The sequence below is a fragment of the Stylophora pistillata genome, chromosome 5 (assembly GCF_964205215.1).
Source record: "Stylophora pistillata chromosome 5, jaStyPist1.2, whole genome shotgun sequence".
Classification (NCBI taxonomy): Eukaryota; Metazoa; Cnidaria; class Anthozoa; order Scleractinia; family Pocilloporidae; genus Stylophora; species Stylophora pistillata.
The window spans coordinates 26,024,320-26,049,461 of NC_142523.1; the positions used below are offsets into that span (position 1 = coordinate 26,024,320).

Sequence of the window (25,142 nt, forward strand, 5' to 3'; positions counted from 1 at the left end):
GCATCCTCACCCATCCCTTCCTCCTTGGCATTTGGTAGGCTACTCTTCACAACAATAGGCAATAACAATTCAGAAGAGTTCCTGTCAGACAATTCATTCGATGTTAATTCTGAGAATTTGTTGTTGCATCAACTTACTGGTAATCTAGCAATGAATATTCTTATCTATTCTCATCACTTTTCTGCTTGATTTTCTATTGATGGAGAAATGAGGAGAAATTCTTTCTTGCTCACTCGTGAGAGTTAAAGGAGGGAGGTCGAGGGTTCGAGCCCCCGCGGCAGACCAACACTCATGGTCTTAAAATAACTGAGGAGAATGTGCTACCTTTCTATGAAATATATCAAGAAATGGATAGATATTATTGTCTTCCTAGATAAGGATGAACAAGTCATAGGTCCCGTCTCCTGCTTCTATTAATTAGGTAATTTGATTAGGCAGGGGACATTGAGGAACCCATATCATGAGATTACTGTGCTGTGGTCTGGCCTGTTTACTGGGAATTGGGGGAGGGGGCATGTGTAAACAAATTTGCCTTTATTCATTGTAAACTGCCACTGGCAGTCTGGCAAAGTCCCCTGTGCAGTGTTGTAAAGCGCCTTGAACATAGGATCAGAGTGCTATAGAAGTAAAAGTTATTATTATTATTAAAGGTTGATGCTTTGACTCTCAAGATCCAATTGGAAATTCTCTCCTCTAACCTCCTCTAACAAACTACATTTCCTTGGAAATTAGAGGGGAGAGTTTGGTGTTAGATCATGATTACACCCTTTGGCTGATAAACCTGTCTTTTCTCATAACCCAGTGCAAGATGATAACATATTGAACCCATAGGAAGAGGTTACATGATGATCACATCTGGGAGTAAGAGGGGGTTTAAATCCCACTTTTCCAAAACATACAGAGTGCATCACTCATTAAGTCTTGTCTGCAAGTCAGCTATTGGTATTTCAGCCTTGACATCTGAGATGAATGATATCACAGAGCTTTTACAGGGTTGTCAATAGAAGGTGAAATAAATGTATGATCTGAACTGAGTAAGCAGCCTGTATGATTGTGTTGCAAGCGTGATGGTTGCAAAGCTACTGGTTCCTCAAGGAGAGGGGGTTCTGTGGGCATGCTCTCCCTGAAAATTTTGAAATTTTAAACTCTCTGAGACAAGGTTTTCAGCATTCTGGAACATAATAAGTAACTCTTTTTTTACGTCAGACATTAATTGATGTTAGAATTAGTTCAAAACACTTATTTTCATGATTGATCACACTTGACAAAGTTTGTGCAAAATGGTCTGACAGCCTGTGGGTTCCTTTTTTTTTAGGAGGTACTCAACGTCTACCAAGGTTAATAGATGTCTCAAAAGCCAAGGAGATGATTTTTACAGGCAAAGTGGTCAGTGGTACAGAGGCTGAAGAAATAGGTCTGGCTGATTATGTTCCTGAACAAACTGAAACTGGTGATGCAGCATATCAAAGAGCCCTTGTTTTAGCTGAAGAAATTCTTCCCCAAGGACCTGTTGCTGTGAGGATGGCCAAATTAGCAATTAACAAGGGAATCCAGGTAAGTCCTTTTTTTTTCACCCTTTGATCTGCAAGAGTGACTAGTGACTAATTTCTCTTTAAATATCACCCCTGAATCACACACATTAACCTCTTCACTGCTTGCTGGACCTACTCAATGACATTCTCAACACATCAAAAGTTAGAGAGTAACCATCAAATCTTTGGCACTGGAGGGGTAAATTGAACTGGCCTCTGAAACTGGAAACAGGCTAGAATTCTGGAAAAATGTTATGTCAGTTTGTGTTGGCACAGGATTTCTCATTGAGTGGCTGAGTTAATGTTAACAACGGGTTAAGGTCCTGCTCGTGAGAATGAAGGAAATGATCACGAACTAAATAAGTTCTTGATTGTTAACCAAATTCTCCTCGTCAGCACCTTAGGTAATGTATAGCGGACAGTATGGAGAATATGTGGACTGATCATGTTAGGGTTAAAAGGGTCACAACTAATGATCAACGAGTAGTTGTATGGTTTACCTTATTTGATTCTCTTCTTTCATTTTTTTTAATTCTCAAATCTCATGATCACATCTGAGGTTTCTAAATACATACTAGACAAGTCTGACAAGTAAAAAAAAAAGAAGGAAAAATAAAATTTATTGAAAGTAACCAGCATTTTTTGTATCATCATGACACCATTTGCAAGGTAATTAAGTTGAACCCCTTAATCATTCAGTTAACAGTGACTAGAAGCTATTTTCTCGTTACAATATTAGTGCTGAATCAAATACCAAGGTCACGAGAATAAAAGAATTGATCGCAAACTAGAGGAGCTCTTGACTGTTAAGCAAATCCTCCTTGATGGTAGTATAAGAAATGTGTGGAGAACAGTATGGAAAATATGCACGCTGATGTTAAACCAAGGAATGCATTCAATATAGCAAGGTTTTGTTATAATGAAATGGTTTTGCTCCCAGAATATGTGATTTGTGTCTTCTTTCTTTCTGCAGGTTGACCTCACGTCAGCCATGTCATTTGAAGAAGGTTGTTATGCTCAGGTATGGGTGCAAATATTTTTTTACTGCAGTAATGTCGCAATCTAATTGGCTAATTTGCCATTGTTGATAAGAGAGTACACACAATGCTACTCATGTCAATGTGTCATATTCCAACATGCCAATCTCTGAAAGACTCGCTTTATTTGACATTGATATTGTGGTGGAAAACACAGTGGTTTGGGTGGTCTGTACTGTTATTGTCAAACAAAACAATGTTTTGGTATTTAAATTGAAATTATGTAAAACAATATTTACATGAGTCAAAAGTTGTGAATTTTCTTCCATCAGGTTATACCCACCAAAGACAGACTTGAGGGTCTTAAAGCATTCAAAGAGAAAAGAACACCACAATACACAGGGGAGTGAAGAGAATAACATGACAGAAAAGCATGGACATGATGAAGTAAATGTGCAACTGGAAAATAGAACAAAGACTCTGGTGAACTGTTTGACTCCCTAAGAGTGACCGGCATCTAATTTCTCCTTACAATATCACCCCTGAATCAAACATTAAGGTTAGGAGAATAAAGGAAATGATCACCAACAAAACAAGCTCTTGATTGTTAAACAAATTCTCCTTGTCAGCACCTTAAGAAATACATAGAAAACTGTATGGAGAATATGTATACTGATGTACATCCCCACCCCATCCCCCCCCCCCTTACCAGCTTTTAATAAAAGGACCCTGTCAGATTTTTCTATGGAAATAATTATTAACTACTGTATTATTTGTAGAAACTAAAGGAGAAATCATAAAATTGAATACTGTACTTCCTCAAAAAGTGCATAAAGGCTTATTTAAACTGTTGGGTAAAAGAGGAGGAATTTATTGGAGGATGGGTGCTAATAGTCAAGGGGGGGCACTAATTATTATGTCCTGTACTGATTCTGCTGTAGGTTAAAACAGAGGCATGCTATGCATGCAGGAGTTATTATTTTGGAGATATGGGTTGAAATTGGACACTTACCGTAGTAACTGGTGCTGGTGTCTGAATAATTGATGGCAAAAATAGACTGCATTGGTACCACTCTTCCTGCAGTCCCCTCCACAGCCCCATTTTTAACTCGTTACGCAACGCTTTCTCTCCAACGTTGCGTGACGAGACCAAACAACAACCTCATTATAGCTCATAGGCTGTAATAATGCTTACTGCCACCTCTTTTTCAGAGATAAAGTTGCAATTATCTAGAATCTGGATACTGTTGAAGTGTATAGGGTTAAAAATTAACAAGTTAGTCATTTGATAAAACTGTTTGAGAAACTTAAGGGGCTGAATTTCTGCATACATGTAAAGCTATATCATTTCAAAATTAAACCACATAAAAAAATAGGTCCGCAATGCATACATGTTTTGCCTACGAAATTTAGCTGCTTTTTAATGTCTGGTACCGCTGTCTTACTGAGTTTCTACTGGAAGAGCTAATACCTGATTACAGTTAGATAGTTTCAACATTGTTCCTGTTCATCGATAACACAAGATAACTAGCACACAATAGTCCTGAAATGCTCACTTTCAAAGTGAAGGTTAATGGCCAAACTTTTATACAGAGGTCTCAATTTGACAACAAAGGTTGCACATGTAACCTGAGGATTTTAGGAACTAAAAAAAACCTCAGCATTATCTCCCATAGTGGCCTGATAGACTCAGTCATGATTTTGTCCATACAATGAAGTGAAAGTGAGTTCTGAAGTTTTTAGGTTGATTGTTTTTTCAAGGCAAGTGATGTGAAATCAACTCTAGTGAAGCATTTCATATGAATATTATTTTTTGGCATATTGTGTACCAGTACATGAGAACAAAACTTTCCAGAAGGGCCGGGAGAAACAGGAAATGATATAATCTACACTAGAAGCCATTGGGAGCTTGATTTGGTCTAAACATATGACTAATTTTGGACAATAAATACAGGCAAAGTAACACAATGCTGAGTGTAGGTCTCTATTGTCTATTAGGGAACAAAGTTCGAGTTCCATTTGGTTGAGGTTATAATTATTGTATATGGGTTTTGTGGGACTGTATTTTCAATAAAGAACACAAAAAAAAAATTAGTTGAGGTAGGTGGATATGGGGTTGGAAATGGAAGAATTTAGGGAAAAAAGATATGTGCATAACAAGATCAGAACAAAATCAACACTTTAATGAATCATATGTTGAGTAGTACTCTGAGGTAACATTACATTAACATTACTAATAATTTTTGACCCAATAAGATTTACAATTTGGCCTGGAGGTTTTAATTAAGAGAAAGTTCAAAAGAGATAAAGTGTCACCATAATAGATTTCAGGAACAGTAATCAGAGACAACTTAAAGTGCACCTTAACCCCAAAATTTTTTTCCTCCTAACGAAATAAGTGTATTTTTTGCAGTATTTCTGCGCAAAAAATTTTTTATTTGCTCAAATCTTCAATTTTCTGTGCCCAGTCAAAATACGGAAAATCGGCCGCCATCTTGCCCCACGACCGAGTTTAAAGAGGAATGGCTCTAGCGAGTAATGTGACGTCAAATCGAGAACACGAAAGTCTGCATTTCACACATTTTCACTTCAGTTTGGGAAGGTTGTAGTCGATATTGTCCGAAAATATGCTGACTAAGTGTGTTGTAGGAGGATGTAGCAACGTGCGAAATTTGCAAGAGGGTATCGCGCTTCATACATTCCTCATACAACACACCTAGTCGGCATATTTCGGACAATATCGACGACAACCTTCCCAAACAAGTGAAAATGTGTGAAATGCAGACTTTCGTGCTCTCGATTTGACGTCACATTACCCGCTAGAGCCATTCCTCTTTAAACTCGGCCGTGGGGCAAGATGGCGGCCGATTTTCCATATTTTGACTGGGCACAGAAAATTAAAGATTTGAGCAAATTAAAAAATTTTTGCACAGAAATAGTCCAAAAAATAAGCTTATTTCGTTAAGGGAAAAAATATTTTTGGGTTTAGGTGCACTTTAAACACAACAGAGTTCAATGTACAGGCCAGTGTATGATGGTATCATATGATTTAAATTAACTGAATCTTTCAAGTTTTCTTATTGATATTGTTATTTCATAACAGTGCGTTTCCCCAATTCAAGCTACGTGGAGACATAAAATAAATGAGTGAACTTGACATCATCATGTAAATGGTCAACTTGACATGCTATATCAAAATTTGTCCTGCAGCTGAAATCTTACTCAGGAATGCAAGTTTGTTTGTGTTTATCAAATGAATATACATAAAAATATCCAAGCTTTTGTTTGTTTTGGTCAACTTTTATGTGCATCAGTCAGCACAACCAACTTCGCATAAGTCTGATTGGTTTCTAGTGTGATCTGTTGTTGCTGAGCCTATCAGTAGTGTACATTTGTACCTGAGTTATTACTTTTGTACTAGTGATACATGCATGAAAATGGCACCTAGCTGTTTTCAGCCAATTAAGAGTGTAATTTTTCATGTATATCAGTGTTGTGATGAATTAGCCAAAACCAAACAAGTAACCGAAAAGGTGTCGTGGTCTACCAAATAAAAGCCTAATACACGTGTATTGCTACCAAGTTTAAATATCAATGCTTATCTGAACCATTACGAAGAGAATTTAGAAGACTGCCAAGCTTACAGGAAGTCATGAAATGTTAAGGTCTGAATAATTCTGGGCATTACCTGAAAACATAATACCAATCACATTTCAGTTGTAACATTAACCTGCTAAGCTCCTATAAGAAATGGAATATAGGCATTGTAGAAAATCATTTGTAAAAACCAAAACATCACATCGTTCCACATTTTTGTGTTGTCCAACCACTCGCTTCAATACTGGCCAGTAAATACATTTAAATAAAACATCATAAGCATGAAACTCCAAAAATAATCCTTAAAACGTGATAAGATATCCTTAGTTTTCACAAAATTGTCGTGAGAGCCAATCCTTGACCAGTATTGTTCATTCGAGATTCTCATACTTACATTTGTCGTTTTGAAATATGCCTGCGCGTGAATTCTCATCTGTCCAAGGAGAATGCATTCCACAATTATCTAACTTATCTCACTTTATGGCACTTTCAGGCGGCTTCAGAAACTTCCAAACACTTTCAGACACTCAGTGGTGCAACCCACACCGATAGATCAAACCGATAGTTGTTGGCTTGCAAGAATGCAATGACTCCTTTTCAGTGTAGTACAACCCGTACCGAAGATTCAAGCAGTTAAATGTTGCCTTTTAAGAGTGTAAAAGCTCTTGCACAAGCTGCACTTGTAACACAAGCCGGGTCTGGGTGTGTTGACTTGTGTCAGAGGAGAACTAACTCGTGATATGATCGCTTGAAAAAAATTGCTCTAGACTACGGTTAAATCCAAGACAGCTTGCAAGATGGCTGACCCGAGATGGGGGCTCGACTGTCGTGGACAAATAAATAAGTATATAAATTCGATCGTGCCATAATGCTGCTGCACACTTTCTGTAAGGGGCCGACCATTTAACTTTTGAGGGGGGGGGGGGGTGAGTGACTTCTGGTCATCAAGAAATTTTTTTCTAGCAATCTGCTGTGCAGGATATTTTTTCCGTTCTTAATGCTATTTTTTTCTGTTAAATTTGGGCTGCATGCAATTTTTTCTTCCAAAAAGCGCTCGCACGCATTTTTTTTTCAAAATCACCCACCCCCCCTCAAGAGTTAGATGGTCGGCCCCTAAGCCACACACCTTTTTCGCAGTTACGTCTCTTACGTCAAAGATATCCATGGTTACTAGAGATCTAATCTTTCTATGTCACGCTATCCGACAAATCACGCGACCACGCTGTTTTGAAAACTATCAGAAACAAAATTACACCCAAAACTGCTACAAGAAGAGAACGTGATCTGTGATTTATGTGTGTACTCAAAATAATCTCCATATAAGCGTTCAGAATTTATTGAAACTATCAATAGCGTGGAGCCAAAGGTAAGTGGTTCGAAAATGCAAACGTGAGCTTCATGAATGCCTCTCCTTAAAACTGTCGTCTGCATCATCTGGGGACGAAATCCGCTTGTATACGGGATTTCAGTTTGGGACACGACTGAACAAACCTTTACCTCAATTGATTTTCTTTCTAATCCGATAATTGCTGATTCACTGAAGTCTTACTGAGCTAAATACGCATGTTTCAGGCGGCCTATAACTGGGTGAAAACGTGAGCACGAGGCAACGGCGGGTGGGCATCTGAGTAAGGGCTTCAAGTCAGCCTTTGGAGTTAAGCGAGGGTGATTTTATTGTACGCTGAGTTGACTTTCAGTTTGAGCACTTTCTTTCTGCGAATTACCTCTTGTATGAAACACATTTTTACGACCTCAGGGGAATCTACGCCGCACAAACAAGCATTTCAGCTAAGCAATCATTGATATCACACATGGCATGTGTAGTTTACATTAAGCATGAAACTGCAAAAAAGATGGTTCTGAGGGTGAAGAAAATCGCTCACAAAAGTCAAACGATCGACTGAATTTTACCGAGTTTAATTTGTCGAAAACATTCGAACAAACGCGTCCTGTTTTGTAACGAGTCGAAGTGCTGATCAGATTAGATGCTGGCTTAGTGCGGCGTCACACGGCTCGTGTAAGCCGCACAAAAAAGAATAGTTGGATAGAACTTATCGGTGATGAAAATTCAACCGCTATGTTTTGTTTGGATGTTTATTAGTGTCGTCGATAGGATTTTTTTGTGAAAAATCGGCTTTGCTAGATAATTATGTCTCAAAATAGTAAAATACGTCCACAGTGATTTAGTCTATCATACCGGGCCTGCTGACGTCCTAAATGTAATAACTTTTCTAATGTAATAAAGTCATAAATGTAATAAAGTTTGGTCCTAAATGTAATAAGCCTCCAATGCAATCGTTTGACCGAGCTTGTGCATTGTTGTTAGAGCGGAAATCCACATTTAGGTGTCAAAGTGACAGCTTTTGCAGCAAAATCCTCTGACCAGTATTTATGTCACTTGCGGGCTCGCCGATATCAATCAGTATCTTTTTACTTGCCTTGGCCGTAGATCGTTGTTCTGACGGCATCAAATGACAGCTGCCAAAACAATGAGTATGCTGACCAATGATACCTCCATATATTACTGGCTCAGACTCTTAAGTACGATAGATTGCGGGAAAATGTGCTTGTGCGATCAATGATGGAGGCACGAGTCATAAACCAAGTTACAAGCATGGATAAGGAAGTCTGCAGATTTATAGGTCGGACAATGTGCAGGTTCCAATATATATATTTTTTTGTCTTTTCTTTCTTGACGAGACCTTGTTAGCATGCACATTTCGTCTCCCAATTCGGACCTTGTGACAGCTCTCTAGAGAGTTATTGCTTTCAAATTCTGGAATACTTTCTTGATTATATGAATAGAGACGAGATAATTTTTCTCCTCAAGAGAACATAATTCGGGGACAATTACGTTCTCTTGATCTTGAAATGCATGCAACAAATCCGACAAACGGAAAAGGTACTACATGGGTCTACATCAAATGATGTACTCAGTGACTTACAATTAACAGCTGTAAATGAAAAGAAGCTCTTGACCAGCACATTAAAAATTTTTATTAATGTTATAGGCTGTAAATGATGTCCCGGTCTACAAAAACTCACGCAAAAATTTGTGTTCTTGCTCTCTCTAAGATGTGAGTAAAACTGATCGTGTAAGCCGTTAACTACGTTTTTTAATGGTCGTCTAATTGATTCCGAGAAAAAAAAGGAAACATGGTTTCCTCGACACACTGATCTCCTAAACCATCAAACATTAGATAAAACAACAAAACCGGATTCTGAAATGGACTTTTCTTCTACGTAAAGAGTATAACTTTCTAGTTTCAAATTAGCTGGCAGTAACACCAAAGATGTGCCCATTAACGTTGTATTGATTGGTTAAACTGACTTTGAAAAAATTCTTGAGTTCAATCTAGCAACGCAGTTTTGATTGATGATGATAAAAATGGTAATAAGGGCAAAAAGTATCTCGCTAGCATACAACCCTCCCATTCCGTCACGATATCTAAAAGAAATGCTTCATCTCACACTCAAGGAAAATTCTTTCCTGTTCTGTGCAAAAAATTTTCTCCAGACCCATATGGTACCGTGATGGGTACCAAAATGGCAGTTGCATTTGCACTGTCAGAAGAAGAAATAATAGGCAAAAGCAAAACAAAACCGAGAGAATGGAAACGTTATATTGACGACATTTTCTCTCTTTGAGACTCCAACAAACAGGAAATTTACCTGTTCATTGAACAGGCTAACAATTTTCATGGTGCAATCAAATTTACGGCTGAAATTTCAGAGAACAAAACCACATTCCTCGACACCATTATTTATAAAGGACATCGATTCAGGAACGAATCCATCCTTGACATCCGTACTCATTACAAACCGACTGAAACTTTTCAATACACATATTTCACCTTGTGCCACCAATTGGGCATAAAACGAGGCTTTATTAAAGGGGAAGCCCTTCGACTTCTGAGAACAAACTCTTCTGAAACACTGAACGTTTGAATACAACCTTTCAAAATTTAAAGCGCGTCTTATCACTCGCGGATACCCTAAAAAAACTAATACGAACAACACTATCAGAAGTTAGCTTTACCACAAGACAGTCGGCCCTGCTACAAAAGAAAAAAACGCGAAGAGAAATCTTGCCTTTTGCCACAACATGCCAGCCGTCAGTGCGGCAGATTAAAAAAATACAGATGCAAAACTGGGATTTAATACAAAATCAGCCTTTGCTGAAAACAATCTTCAGAAATCCGCCTATTATAGCTTACAAAATAGGTAGATCTTTGAAAGACATTCTCGTAAGATCCAAATTATGAAAGGCACATTCAACCACATTACATCTATCCCGTAGTAAGCCCGTGCCGGCCTTTCATAATTTATGACTTTTATTCATAGCTGAAATATTTGCGGCAGTTTTGTTTGAGATCTACTTGGAATGTAGTACGCTAATGACTGCATTGATTCAACATGAGATTTATTGTTTTAGCCGCTATGGTTTTAGCATTACAAGCGTTATTGTGGGATAGGTCTGTGGTCCATTAAGATCGTGAAAATTCCGAAGGGAGCAGGAAACCCTCTGATTTAGCAGACGACGTCTATGGAGCCCTACTCGACACTATTGAAGGCAAGGCACAACCACCAGTTAAGGTACGGACGAGAGCAGTGCGTGCAGCTGCTGCGTCATACTGGAGAGCCGGCGAAAGGATATCAGTCAAAGAAGACCACGGTGATAAAGCACTATATTACGAGGGGTGTCGAATGTTAAAATCATCAGAGGCGAACAAAGTAGTGGTTGAGGAATTTGAAAGGACGAAAGGATCTGGTGCGGTAAAGCTGGCCTGCTCTCCGAGGGACAACCTTTTTGATAGTAAGTCCAGCTAAAACCAAGAGGAAGGAAATTATGGCGTGTTTAGAAAGTAATCCGTGCGATAGCGATGGCCTCACTCTTTTGGAGCATTTGACAGATGATGAGTTCGCTTGCTGGCACGACTATTTAACTCATGGCGCGATATTGGACCTATGGGGATCAGATAACAATGTATGCAGCAGCAAACTTGAACAACATCGACATCTAAATAGTGTCCTCTCTAAGGGTTGGTGGGCAGCATGTGTTCAGTCCGTGAGCAAGTGTTTCAGCAGCTACCGTGTACCTTGAACTTTTTGCTTAGAACCACGGCGAACACTATGTGAGCCTGAAACAAGTTACGGATCACAACGACAGTAGTGAAGAAGACCACAAGGCAAATAACCCATGAGAAGGAGAAACTTACGAGAATTATGCAAATGAAATGCATATAGAGCAGGATTTCGAAATGGATGATTCTATTGATTATCAGGAAATTGGACCTGATCGTATCGTCGACGATGCTGACATAGCTAAGGGATTACACATGTTGGCCGGACGAACAAAACGGAGTCTGAATTGCAAAGTGAAGTCGACAAAGGCATAATCAATAATGGTGATAGGCTAATAGATGTTCAGTTTGTTTCAGACGTAGACATCGAATTATTTGGGGAGAGGAGAGATAACGAATGTCACATTCGAAATCTTTTTCTTTCTAGTTGCAGTCGTAAGTGCGAGGCCTGATGAAGATTAGACGCAGCTGGGGCGGTACGTACCTAGCATTCTGGCTGTACGGCATAACTGCACAACAACTGAAACCGGCAGTCAAACGTTGGGCGTGCGCCAGGGGATAAATCTGGTCAGCTGTGCACAAATTCCCCGCGCAAAATTTTAAACGAAAACATAAAGAATCAGCTGCAATCAAATTTGTAAAAAGAATTAAAAGTAGGGAAAACAAAAACTGGAGACTTTTGAAACGCAAAGCTTATTCAAATACTTTACCATTCTGTTTTTAGCTCACTAAATACCCCTCTGCCCTTATGACTTACTCGCTTGTGTGGTTGTTTGTAACTTTTGGACAATGTCGTCTGCGACGAAGACAGTCGAAACAAAGAAAATCTTAAACGACCCTCTTGGTTTTATTCTGCTACAAACACCGCTGGCTCTCTTTCTCGACTCTCCAAATAAACGAGTAATTCTTGACTCTTGTTAAAGCGAAATCTTTTTGTTTTGTAATAAATCCTTCATTGACTAAGCAAAAATAATATAGAATCTCTTGACCAAGCCTGTTCGGTCAAGATCGCCGGAGTGGTCAGGGTTCTATTCTTTTGACATCTGTCAATTTTATGCCAAAAGCACATCAGTATGAAGGTTTGTAGCCAGTGCCTCTCGGCCTTCGTCTCTAGCAGATAAAAAGCGCTGATTAAAATTAGCGAGCGGGCCCGCAATACGCCATAAATTTTGGTCAGAGGATTCCTTGATGCAACAGTTATCAGTTTAGTACCTCAATGTGGATGCACATGCGCAGTTAAACTATTGCATTGGAGGCTTATTACATTTTGGACCAAATGTCATTACACTTAGAACTTTATCATACTTGGGAAAGTTATTACATTTAGGACTTCAACAGGGCCCAGTTGTATAAAGACGGATGTACTGCTATCTGGCGGGTAGGTGATAGCAAAACGTACTGTGCTATTCACCGATAGAGTTTTATCAAGTGGATAGCGTTATCCTGCCTTAGAAAAACCGGGACTAGAAATATCATCGAAAGCCAAATGTGCATAGGGATAACACACGTATATGAGAGAAACAGAAAAGATGATTAATTCTAGAATTTTGCCACAGGTTAAACAACAGGGGAATATAATCATATAGATTGTTTTGGTGGAATTCCCAATTGGAAAAAATTCTTTTTTTCTATAGATGCGACAGTGTCTTTCATAATTTCACTATTTTAATACATTGTAAAGCTCGCTGTTGATAGGAATTATAAAGCTATCAGCTAAAGGACTCGGAATACTTCCCTAATAAATTTTCCTACGGAAAAGTGAACTAGCTAGATGGGAGAAGATTTACGCGGGACTCTGTATGAAAAGGCCAATTTGATTTTGACATTTCACGATACGTATCTTCACGATCACGGCTATATATGTGACGGTTTTTTAATGTCTTAAGAAGTGCTAACGAGCAATTTGGAATGAGAAATCAGTGTTTCGAGATAAAATTTGGCAATTAAAAAAGCACGGCGTTTCAACCTCGAATTAAATCACACTGTTTGTTTAGTGTTGGTTTGGCTCCATCGCACAAAGTTTTAGAATCTTAAGAAAGTGTCTTAAGAACGAATCGGACAGTTGAAATGTTTTTTTTATCAAAGAACTCAAACTGGCAACAGTAAACAAACAGTGCGATTCAATTCGCACCAAATTATTTGTTTAGAGTAGTTCTTGTCATTATTATTCCATTGTTTTTGTCTCATAAATATTTTTAGCACTTTCTTACATACTTTGTCACATTTTAGTGTTCGCCACATTTTTACCCATTTCAACGTTTTCTACATTTTTATGCTAATTTAGAACACTTTTACTCACTTGAAAATGACCTCGGAGAGGTCGAAACGTCGTGCTCTTTTTATCGCTAATTTTTCTCTGGAAATCGATCTCTAAGAAATTACTTATTGAAATCAGTGCTCCTAAGGTATTTTAAAATAGTTGAATGTAACGTCATCGGATTTCTATTGTCTTTTCTTCTATATAGCTAGCAGCTTTTTCGAATCGTATTGCAGAAGTAGAAGCAAAGCAGTCGAGCTAGAAGAAGCAAGAAGTTTGGTCGCAGCGGAAAAGAAAGACAGGGCCGAGAACAAGGTAAGTGTGCGTTGTATTGTATAGAAATCTTTTTGTATAGAATAGAAGAATGACATCTTCTTTTGTTGCTTTAGAGAATCGAATGTTTTGAATGTAAAGACATCCTTAGAGAATTAGATGTCATCGAGTCGCAGAAGCGTGAAATCAAGCATTTAGCATACGTATTTCGTCAGCTAGTACTCGGATGTTTAGACACACCTATCGTTCGTTAAAAAATCAGGGACTTTTTTAGTCAGGAGACATGGAATGCAACCTGTAAAGGTTCCTATTCGTGTCACGAATGTCACCACGAATTTCATGACATGTCAGGTGTGATTGCCTTAAATTAATCGGAAAAATGTAAATTGTCAGTCGTATTTAACACCTTATTAGAAGAGTGTCATTATCATCGCACTAGAGTAAATTTATCCATTCAATTTTATAGTTACGAGAACCATACGGACTCGTATAAAAAATACATGAAGAAATGCATGTAATTAAATAGAGTGTTGTTTTTGTTACAAGGGAAAAGGGAAACTTGATGAAGAGTACCTTTGGTATCCCCGAACTGAAAAAAGGATTCTTCCCTCACAAATCTCACACGCCAGAACATCAGAATATCAGAATTACGTATGCCCGCTTCCTGCAGCCGAATTCTACGACCCCGATGGTATGAGTGAAAAGAAAAAACAAGAATTTGAAGCGTGGTACGAAGAAGAACAAAGAAAAAATCAACCGCTTCACCTCAAGGAAGAACTGCTGGCTTACTGCCGTTCGGATGTTAAACTTCTTAAAGCAGGCTGCAAAAAATTCATTCGTGAGTTAAAATCCAGAGCAGAATTCGACCCCATGGAGAAGTGCGTGACCATCGCTCAAGCCTGTAATAGGTACTGGCCAAAATGCGTGATGGTACCAGATTCCATAGCCATCGAACCAGAATGCGGCTGGGAAGGCGCCACGCCCAATCATTCCCACGTGGCCTTAGAGTGGTTACTCTGGACCGAGCGAGAACTGGGTACGAGACTCCAGCATGCGCGAAACGGCGGTGAACACAGCATTCCTCATGGTCCCACCGTTTATCGTGTGGATGGATACGATGCTCAAACCTTTCCACCTACGAGTATCACGGATGTCTCTTTCATGGCTGCCGAGACTGTTACCCGAATCCTGTTATAGGCCTCAGGGAACAGCGTACGCACGTGAGTTAAGGAAAATTTCAGACATGCGCAGATGACATCCCTTGTTGTGTTTACTTCTCCTCTGTATGCTTTTGAAACTTTACCGTTGAATATCTTATCAAAACACATAGTCTCTGGTAGTTTAATACTTAAACCGCGAAGACCGCGACGGAGTTAAGGATTCTACCGTTTTATTTTTTTTCTTTCCATCGACTTAGTGGTATAAATGCTATTTTTTCGTACTCTTTTGTCATTCATTGCGTGTGGTGTTTATTATTTGGAACTTCGAATCAGACAAGTTCAAGAATTGGCATCGTAGTTTCAAGGCAAATTGAGGTTTGGAGTCCACTGTTGTTCGCATTAACGTTATTTTCATGTTTTTAACGCGCGCTGGAGATGTAATGGAGGATTGAAATATGTCGACTGAGACTAGGTTTACACTAGAGGAAATTGTTCCGGATTCGTGATGAATCGAAACGTTTTAGTACCGGATTCATTCTGCCGTTTACACGAAAGTGGACGAATCCGAAATAAAAACTTCCCGGTTTGGTCGTGTCTCCGGTGATTTTGAATCCGGAATTTAAAGTGGGAACTTTGAATCTGATAACTTTTGAATCCGGAAAGTTTTGTCGTGTAACCACTTTTTTTCTCGAATCCGGATATTATTTCTACCTGCAATCTTTTGAGTTTGCGGTGAAACCAAAATGGATCTAGTGCTAACATTGCTGGCGGTCTCCGGTTGCCTAATCTTGTTGCCAGTTCAGGCGATAAATGTTATCATTTGTACCGCAGTATTTCTGAAGAAACGCAAATTATTATTGCAAGGAAGTTTAACGTCAGCCACACTTAATCTCCGACGACGTAGACTGCTTGGCATCTGTCCAACTAAAACTTGCCTCAGTGGCATCTGGATCTAGTCTAGCCTTTTTTGGGGGAGGCATTTTCACTTTGTCGATCGAACGACGAAACAACACCGGGCTTGGTAACCATTCCATTTCGAATGTTCCCGGAGTTGTCGTTGTGTGTAAACGGTCAGGAATCCGAATATCCTTTCAGTGTAACCGCCTGCGAATCCGAATACTCCAAAATTGATGAATCCGGAAACATTTACGAATCCGGAAAACTCTCCTCTAGTGTAAACCTAGTCTGAGTAAAGCAAGCGCAAGAAACTCGAGGTAAGATTATAAACTAGGTTATCTTGACCCTATCTTGGGGGTGTTGGTGGTAATGGGTCGATTAGCTTACATTCAATATCGCCCACCCGAGATCGAGAATGAACTCCGGTTTATTCGTCAACAGGAACCAAGAGCAGTTAATTATTAATCACTTCTCGAGTACTTGTTGGTACCATTGATGATGTTTCACTGATATCGATTGTTAAATCAATGCTTATTTCTTTTGGGCGCTTTGAATGTGGCGGATCGACCATTACACTGATTCTTTTTCGACCACACTGCATATTCATATTTGTGTTGGTCCAGATTTAGAGGCTATGACAAGTTGCCTGTATGTGAAAAAGAATTCCATCGGTGTAGATATTTAATAGGGGAAGAAAAACGTTTAAAGGGGAGAGAGGATTCATTACGGGTCAGATTTGTACTACTTATCTTTTACACGGAATAAGGAAAGACAGGATAATGAGCTTGGCACACTTTTAACAGTTCCAGTGTTTAAATCTAATCTATTACTGTTATGCATTGTACACTAACTGTATATAACATAACATTGGCTGCATCACTTAGCTTAATGCCCTTCCTGTACAAAATGATTTACTTAATGTACAAGAACACCTATGCAAAAGTCATGTACTTATCACATTAAAAGTTACCTACTGCTAATGATATGTTTAATTATACATGTGCAACATTATAATGATATAATCTACATGTAGTTAAATATTACATTTATTATGGTCTTAAACTGCTGTAGTGAATTGACAGCATTTCAATGTGTGTTTAATATTCTACTAAGCTACAGTTATGCATAACAATGTAAAATCAGATATATTACAGCTTCATTTACCTACTGTTCATTTTGAATGTAATGTTCAATTCATTTAATTCAAGATCCAATACAACATGATTAAATACATGCATGTCTCAGCTTTGGCTCCATGCACTTTTACTTATACCCTGCAAAACCAGTTACAGTGTTGCAAAGCTAACATACTACATACACTAAAACTGATATTGAGCTCTGTTCACTTAACTAAGTGGCATATACAACATGCTTTTATCAGGTTAGTTCTAACTTGTTGCAATGAACATTTACTAATTTTTAGATGTGTCTCTGTGTGTAAAAATGCATTCATGTTGAGATACATTTACTTCATGCAGTGTGGGTCAGTGAAATCAGTTCTTATGCATGTACAAATCTAAAATGTTTAAAAATTTCTGAGCCACCCCCATGACTACTTTATTCTTCATGTGTAGGCAATGGCATAATATGTACAGTCATGTGGGACCTGGAAAGACAAGTAGTTGGACGTTGGAAGACATTTGGAAGGTTTTGTAAACACAACTGGCATTCTCTTGGTAGATCACAAATTGGTAGCTCCTCCCCATAGTTCCACACCTCTAGCGCTGCTAGCTGCATGAGTCTTGGAACTTGTCCATCAGGTGTACTGGTAACTTTCTCAATTACTGTCAGGCTGAATGACCTTTGTCCCTCCAGTGCAGATGTTCCCTTGGCAGAAGCTTTCCAGTGAAGTTTAAGTTTGTGACCATCAACTTTTAGTGACTGAATCATATCCGGTAAGTCATTGTTTACTTTCTTTTCTATCCAAGCTTTAGGGTAAACATCCTTTGCTGTAAGTGGCCCATGTGTGCTGTTTTCTCTAATCTTGTTTAAGTGCTTTCTTGCCTCTTGCAAGAGGTCTGTGGTGTGCATTTGGGCATATTCTTTCATTCTTTCTTCATGAACTTCACGTGCGGCTTCTGTGGTCCTGGTGTTGGTTTTTCCACTGTGCAGAATGTTCTTGACAAATGTGATTGAAGCCTGTTTTGATAACTCTGACGTTATCATAGAGATACAGTTGCGAAAGGTTGAGCTGTCTTTCTGCAAGAACATTGTTAACTGGAAGACTGAAAATGTGCTTGGTGTAGAACTCAAACAGGTTTGGAGTGGCTTCTTTACTTATGAATGAGCTCTGTTGTGATAAAGCCATTTCTTTGATCTCGCATAGCAACTGGGGTTCCTTTAATTTCCAAAGAGTGGCCCATTTAATTCATCCAAATCTGTCCTTAGAGACCAATGTGAGAATGTTCTGTCCATGAACATGAAAGGGAATGTTCACTGACTTTTCTTTTTGATTTTCAGATCCAACTGGAATTCGAAGAAGCTTTAAAACCGAATGCCAGAAATGACTTTGGTATCTCTGATCAGCTCCTATTTCAAACAACTTAGGAAAAGTTAACCACTCTGCTCCATGATCTTTGATTACTTTAAGTGCCTCTTGTAACATTGGCCTCTGCACTTGTTTGTGAAAATGGTCAATAGCTGCTGGGTCTTTCAATGACATCTTTACCTGTTGTGATGTTACAGGAAAATGTTCTGATGGAGACTTCGACATTTCACTTAAAGTTTCATGGTGCTTCAAAACAGTTGCTGGCCATAACCGTGCAAGGTAACCATTGGAAAAACCAAGTTCTGCATCACTAGCTTGGGATGTGTTCAGAGATGGAATGATGAACTTGTCAAGGAATTCAAACAAAAACTTGATTTCGACTTGAATCATAGGACTTGAGCTCATCTTAATGACATCTTGCCAAAGAGTGTGGTGGCTATCTGATTTTGGCAATCTTTGAAGGAGACGCTCAGCAAGCTGTAGACATTGCTTTTCCATATTTAAGATACCACTGGAGAGTCTCATGATAATATGTCCACCTTGTGTCGATGAATGTCTGAGGAGGGGGTGGCTCTTTACTAAGAATACCTAGAGAAACATACATAACTTTGTATTGGCTTGGGCGCTCATGATGGAGCCAAGATATTTTATATAGCAATTGTAAAACATGGGGGTTACTCATGTCACCCTTTGCTCCAAACCCAGCCTGGCACATTCTTGTCAGCATGATGTTTAGTACATGTGGGTAGCAACCTACAAAGAACATTTCATTTCCAAAAATTTTGGTGTTGTTTGCTAAGAGACCATTTACTTTTCCCTTTTGGGTAGAGGCATTGTCCCCAACCAACCCCGAAACATTGGTGATGTCATATTCAGTTTTCACAACATGATAATCCACATCAGACTGGTGTTTTCCAGACCCGCTTGCTGTAAGGCTGTTTGCTAGGACATAAGCTCGGAGCTTGCTCTCTCTAGGGCACCAGGTGTGAACACCCACTATGTGCCTCTCTTCTCCTCCCTTGTGGGAGTCATCGCTCCAGAGATGAAAATCATACTTAGAGTTTGAGAAGCACTTCCGTAAAATTAGTTTGTCTGCTTCACCTAAGAGAACATTCCAGTCAGAAAGTGTACTTGGGAAGACAACAAAGTTTGTGGAGGGGCTACAATCAAACAAAATATTGAAAATCAGATGTAATGCTACAGGTGTCTTTTGATAAGATAACAAAGATGCATGTTGCATGTATCTCACACAAGCCATAAACATCAAAGTTCTTTGGTTGTATCCATTGTTACCCTGTGCAAATGTCTCCACAAGGGAATATCCCTTTTTGACAAACTCATTGTTCCCCTGAAATTTCTTTTTCAGTTTTGAGGAAGCAGATCTTGTCCCTCTAACTTGTTGCTGACTTGTTTTTCTTTTTTTTCAGTAGACGTAAGTTTGTTTTGACACTTTTTAAGTTGAATTTGGAGCCTCAACACGTCCTTTTTCAATTGGATGTTCCTTCCTTTTACAAATACTGAAGTTATGAAAAGGTGACAATTGAAATTAGTCAAATGTGTAACTTACGGATTTCACATGATAGAGTAAGGAAACAAAGAATACAAAGTAAAAATGTCCGACTAGAAATCCTATCAATGAGGTATGTTTAGAAACTCTCGATAATGTATGACACTTAAAGATACGCGTCGTTATTATTTGCTGACCAAAAAATTAACTTGCCTGTACATTTTATTACTGACCATGCGGCCATATCGACTACTCTATCTTAACATTCGAGAGGTTTGGTGGGATTGTTTCGGTTTTCGCAAGTTGCAACCGGCGAAAATTCAGAATGGGAATGAAAATCAGTCACCGTAATTGGTGGCTCAGACAATCTGCAGTAGTATTCGTAGACATTTGCAAGTGTTTGCATTTCCATTCCCTCCTTAAAAACACTTACCTATACTGCGTCTTAGGGTTTTGACTGTTCCTTTTAGATTGGCGTTTTCGGACCTCAAACCCTTACACTCTCTCTCGAGTCGATCGAGTTTTTCTTCACTTAAAAAGCTGCACACTTGCACTGCTTGTGCTTTTTTCTATTTCTTCGGAATAATTCACATATTTTCTCGGCTTCTTTTCGACTGGTGGCTGATTTTGGCAAGAAAACGGGCTGCCGTGAGCTCTTTTATGTGCCATCAGGTCTCATCGTCGGCGAGTCGGCCGGCGATTAATTAACAAAAATCTGTAACTTTGATGTAAACAACTCACTGCACGAGCCCGCGTTTCTTTTCTCGCGCAGTGCTACAAAGTAATGTAATCTGCGCATGTCTGAGATTTTCATGGGGTTACGGTTTCCATGGGTGGGGTACCTTTCCGTGAGGCCTATATTTTCTACTTCGGGTCTTACCCTAGAAGCATGCCGACGACAGACCACCCAGGAAATTACCAAATTGCGTCAGTTAGGATATGCGGTGGTAGAAATGTGGCAGTGTCAATGGGAGAAGATGAAAAAACAACGTCAAGATATTAATGACTTTATCCAGCCTCTCTCCTTGACCACACCCATCAATCCGCGTGATACTTTCTTTGGCGGAAGGGCTGGGGCGACGACTCTCTACCATCGCGTGGACCCCACCCAGAGAGAGCAGATTCGATACACGTAGATGTGACTTCCGAGTACCCATGGGTCAATAAATACGGCGAATACCCCGTTGGACATCCCACCATCTACTTAGAAACAGAAAATCAAGATCCCAACGCGTACTATGGGTTGATGAAAATAGATATTCTACCACCTATCCATCTCGTCTACCCCGTTCTCCCCTATCGCCAAAAAATCGGTCCTTCTTCTAAACTCACGTTTCCTCTCTGTCGTTCATGCGTCGAGCAAGAATCTATCAAACCTATAGAAGATAGAAATTACATCTGTATCCATTCAGACGAAGAAAGTATGCTGCGTGATACTTGGTATACTCCAGAAATACATAAAGCCATCGCAAAGGGGTATCGTCTCATCAAAATCCACGAGGTATGGCATTTCGAAAAAAGATGTCGCGGTCTCTTTGCTCCCTATGTCGACACCTGGCTCAAAATCAAGCACGAAAGCAGCGGGTACCCATCTTGGTGCCAGACGGAAACTCAAAAAACCAGCTACATTCGCCAGTATAAGGAGCGCGAGGGAATAGATCTGGATCCAACCATGATTGCCTAAAATCCCGGTAGAAAAGCTACGGCGAAACTCGTGTTGAATTCCTTCTGGAGAAAGTTTGGTCAAAATTGTAATAGAGCAAAAACCTACCAATTCAGTCAACCCGCATCCCTTTTAAATCTCATCGACGATCCGCTGGAACACATACAAGATATCAGAATCCTTTCTCCCGAACTCGTGGAAGTAGTGACGAAAAGAGAAGAGGAAGATCTCGTCAAAGGTCGCGCTACAAATGTCTTTATTGCCGCCTTCACCACGTGTCAGGCACGCCTTAAACTCTACGAATCGTTGGAAATCTTAAAAGATCGTGTCTTGTATTACGATACCAATTCGGTGGTGTACACCTGGAAACCGGGAGAGACAGAAGCTGCCTTGGGTGATTATTTGGGCGATATGACCAATGAACGGGACGAGGACGATTATATCGTAGAATTCATTTCGGCGGGAGCTAAGAATTACGGATACGTAACAGCCAAAGTGAGATCGTGCGTAAAATTCAAAGGGTTTTCTTTAAACGTTCGCCGTATGGCGCAACTCAATTACGAAGTGATGAAGCAAAACATCCCGGACGAAATACTTCACCCCCTGGAAGACCCGAGAAAAACGGATATCATCAACCCCCTGCATTTTGTCCGCGACCCCGTCAAGAAAAAGATAAGAACGGAAACAAAAGTCAAATCGTATCGACTCGTGTTTGATTAGCGAGTCATGGACAGCGAGACATTTAGATGTTTCCTTACGGATACAAAAGACTAGAACAAGACGATTTAGAACTAGCAAACCTTTTAGTTTTTCAAACTTTATTTCGCATGCGATGGAAATTTTAAAATAAAAGTTTTTTACATGATACAATAAGGGTCTGGTCGTACTATTGCGTGATTAGCTTTTGCCCATTGGAGTTTTGTCATGCCTCCCCCACTCTTAAGATAGGCTGCATATCTCCTGGCATAACCGTCTTCTATGCGTTTGATTCGTTGCGAGACCGGTTTTCCTTTTGCAATGTTATACAACATCTTGACACCTTTGGGTATGGCATTGACCCTGAATTTACCTATGAAGGATTCGATACCTCTTCCTTGTTGCTTCTTTTGAGCTTTTCGTCTTTTACTAAATAGAGGGGGCTATCTTCGTTTCGTAGACTAGCTGGGTTGTTGTTGCCACCCTGTACGTTACACCTCCTCTCCTTCCTACCCCCCCGTTGAGATACCTCTCGTAACTCCCACCATGATGTGGCTGCTTGGAATAAGTTAATGTTGGTTTATTTAACCCTTCTAAAATGCAACGTGACGATGCTAGCTCCATCCTTTGTAAATTGGGCTAGATTGTTATACTCCGACTCGCTGAGTTGCGTTTCCACCTCGTCGATGTGTTGATTGCGCAAGGCTATGTAATGAACGTGTTTCGGTTCGTAGTAATAACTCCCTTTCAACAGAGGTGTATACTGAAAATTGCGTAACATATCGGTGGTCTGATCACCCATGATGACCGGAGTGCATAAACTGGAATAGAGATAAAGCGTGCGAGGAGCCATACCATTTTTATAGGTACTTTCTTTAAAATTGATGAATGTAAAACTATATTCGTTAAGATAATATAAGGTTGAATCGACAGCGATATCATCCTTTCCTTTGAACGTCCTCTTTGCCAATCCGTATCTAAACACATCATAGTTAGAATCTAAACGAGTTTTTGAAAACTCTGTCCCGCGTATTTGAGACACGAGAGTAGACCCCGGCTTTTGCGCGGGAGTCCCTTTGTATGCGTTACCCTAGACCCATCCGAAGAGTTGACAGATATCTAACTTTATTTCGAACGTCACATGCACCATAAAATGTAGCTGCGACTCAAATCTACTCGCATCTACTTTTCCAGAGGTTACAAACATAGTACCTGCATCCTCGTTGAAAAGCATATCAAAGTGTATCTGTTCTTTCCCCGGTAAATTTAGTAACGAATGATCATCCGTGAGATCATCTAAAAATAGTTCGTGTTCTCTTTCAAACATCATTTTAACAAAATCAAAGACCGTTTCCATTCTCGTATTGTTTATATCTCCATAAGTCACATCCGTTTCAATGTTTACTTGTTGTCTTGTAGACTTTTTATAGACCGTTCGATACGATTTCAGCAATAAGTCCGTGTCTTTTAATCCTTTCAGATAAGAGATCAATAAATCGTTTTCACGTGGTCACATCATTTCCGGTCGCCATATTTGTGTACAACCCAGGGTAATATTATATATGCAAATAATAAGCACATCAACAATTTCTGCCTGTAAAAATGAATACTACAGCAAAGGAAGCAAAACTAAGTGCCAATATTGATATCATTATCCATCCTCCTCTTTCTGAGTACGTCAAGAAGCTGGAACCACGAGTAAGGCAGCGTTATTTGGAAAAAATCTCGGCGATTGAAATCGATCCCGTCCTTATTCAGAGTAAGAATTTTCAACCAGACTGCTTGCTTCCAGTTGAATCGACAGATCTCCTTTTCTATCTGGTTTTGGAGACGAGCTTCTACACGCAACAAAAGTTTAAGGCTTTCCAAATCCTGGAAGCCTACAATCAGATGGTTTTGGGATTTATAACCAGCGTAAGAGGCCCCATAATCGCTAACAAATTTGTTGTGTTAGCCAAGGTGAGACATTCGCAGAGAATGAATGACTCTTTGATCCCTATCTGGATTATAGCAGAAAGGAGGGGACAATTTTATCCGCTCATTGCCTAGGTTGTGAGGCCAGGCTAGCTGAATCATGTTCGCATATTGCAAGCGTTTTATTTTACGTAGAAGCGTGGACGAAGATAAATGGTAGTCAATCTCTTCCGATTGCGTGCCGACCTCAGTTTGTGTGCTTTTCTCTGTGGGATTCTCTAGACTTTCTGCTTCGCTACCTTCGAAGTTGAAATCTAAAATTTGCTACCCCGATTCGCTAAATTTGAAAAACTTCTCCTCCCTCTCAGACTCTAGTACTTTCCCCTATTTGGCAAGCGCCGGCTTCTTCACCAGTTCGCGTTCCCTCGCCCTCTTACTTCTTTTTGCTGCTTGTTCTCGATCCGCACGACTAGTCTCCTTATTATATCCTAAATTTAGAGTTGGGATCCAATCAATGTTAAATTTATGCCATGATTTTGCGGCCTTTCCAGAAACAAATTGTTTCTCACACATGCGATCGTTTTCCAAAATGGTATCGGTGAGATCGTCTCTGCTAATAACAGAAATCCAGTGCGATCTTCTTTCTGCTGACAATTCTCTTGCTTCTTTTCCTTGATTTTCAATTATCGAAAGTACTTTGGCAAAATATAATCCTTTATCCCTTCTACTTCTATTTCCACAGCCGACAATCAAGCACAAAGCCATCTTCTTTCAAAGGACACAGTAGACTTGCATGCGATATCTGTACAAAAATATGGCGGCGTAGCAACACTTGTCAGGGTTTTGGTCACGTGAGTGAAAACGATCTATATCGATTCGTGGGGTAACGAAATGCTGGAAATCCCAACCTCCCATCGTCCATCCAAATCCAAGCGCTTGTTGAGTCGATTTTTCAAAGAATTGTTTGTGTTTCCGGGAAAGTACTTGATACTTCCATCGATACTCGGTAACGTCAAGTAAAAGTTACTTATCTCGTATTTACGTTAAAAATGAATTCCATCCGAAAGAACCCCTTTATTTATGGTACTCTTCTGAAA

The 25,142-nt window shown here is 39.6% G+C and overlaps 3 protein-coding genes and 2 pseudogenes across 5 annotated transcripts in view; 3 read left to right on the plus strand and 2 right to left on the minus strand.

Annotated features, from left to right (window-relative positions):
- Positions 1 to 3,105, plus strand: part of LOC148731068 (methylglutaconyl-CoA hydratase, mitochondrial-like) — a 121,137-nt gene extending 118,032 nt beyond the window's left edge. For all 3 annotated transcript variants that reach the window (XM_088760025.1, XM_088760023.1, XM_088760024.1), the window contains exons 6-7: positions 2,506 to 2,553; positions 2,842 to 3,105. In XM_088760025.1, coding sequence (XP_088616151.1) covers positions 2,506 to 2,553; positions 2,842 to 2,919 — 126 coding nt within the window. In that variant the 3' untranslated portion in view covers positions 2,920 to 3,105. The remainder of the gene's footprint in view (positions 1 to 2,505; positions 2,554 to 2,841) is intronic.
- LOC111347475 (hemicentin-1-like) overlaps positions 1 to 25,142 on the minus strand; it is a 165,603-nt gene that overhangs the window by 111,032 nt on the left and 29,429 nt on the right. The gene's annotated exons all lie outside the window — the stretch shown is intronic.
- On the plus strand, positions 9,616 to 10,656 carry LOC148731076 (uncharacterized; annotated as a pseudogene).
- On the plus strand, positions 12,823 to 14,917 carry LOC148731077 (uncharacterized). Its single transcript, XM_088760734.1, has 2 exons — positions 12,823 to 13,762; positions 14,267 to 14,917. Exon 2 carries the CDS (start codon positions 14,414 to 14,416, stop codon positions 14,915 to 14,917), a length of 504 nt encoding a protein of 167 aa, XP_088616860.1. The 5' UTR covers positions 12,823 to 13,762; positions 14,267 to 14,413.
- On the minus strand, positions 17,197 to 24,810 carry LOC148731078 (uncharacterized; annotated as a pseudogene).

Excerpts from the sequence above, each read along its gene's own strand:
- LOC148731077 (XM_088760734.1), top strand. The coding sequence starts at position 14,414 with ATGAGTGAAAAGAAAAAACAAGAATTTGAAGCGTGGTACGAAGAAGAA.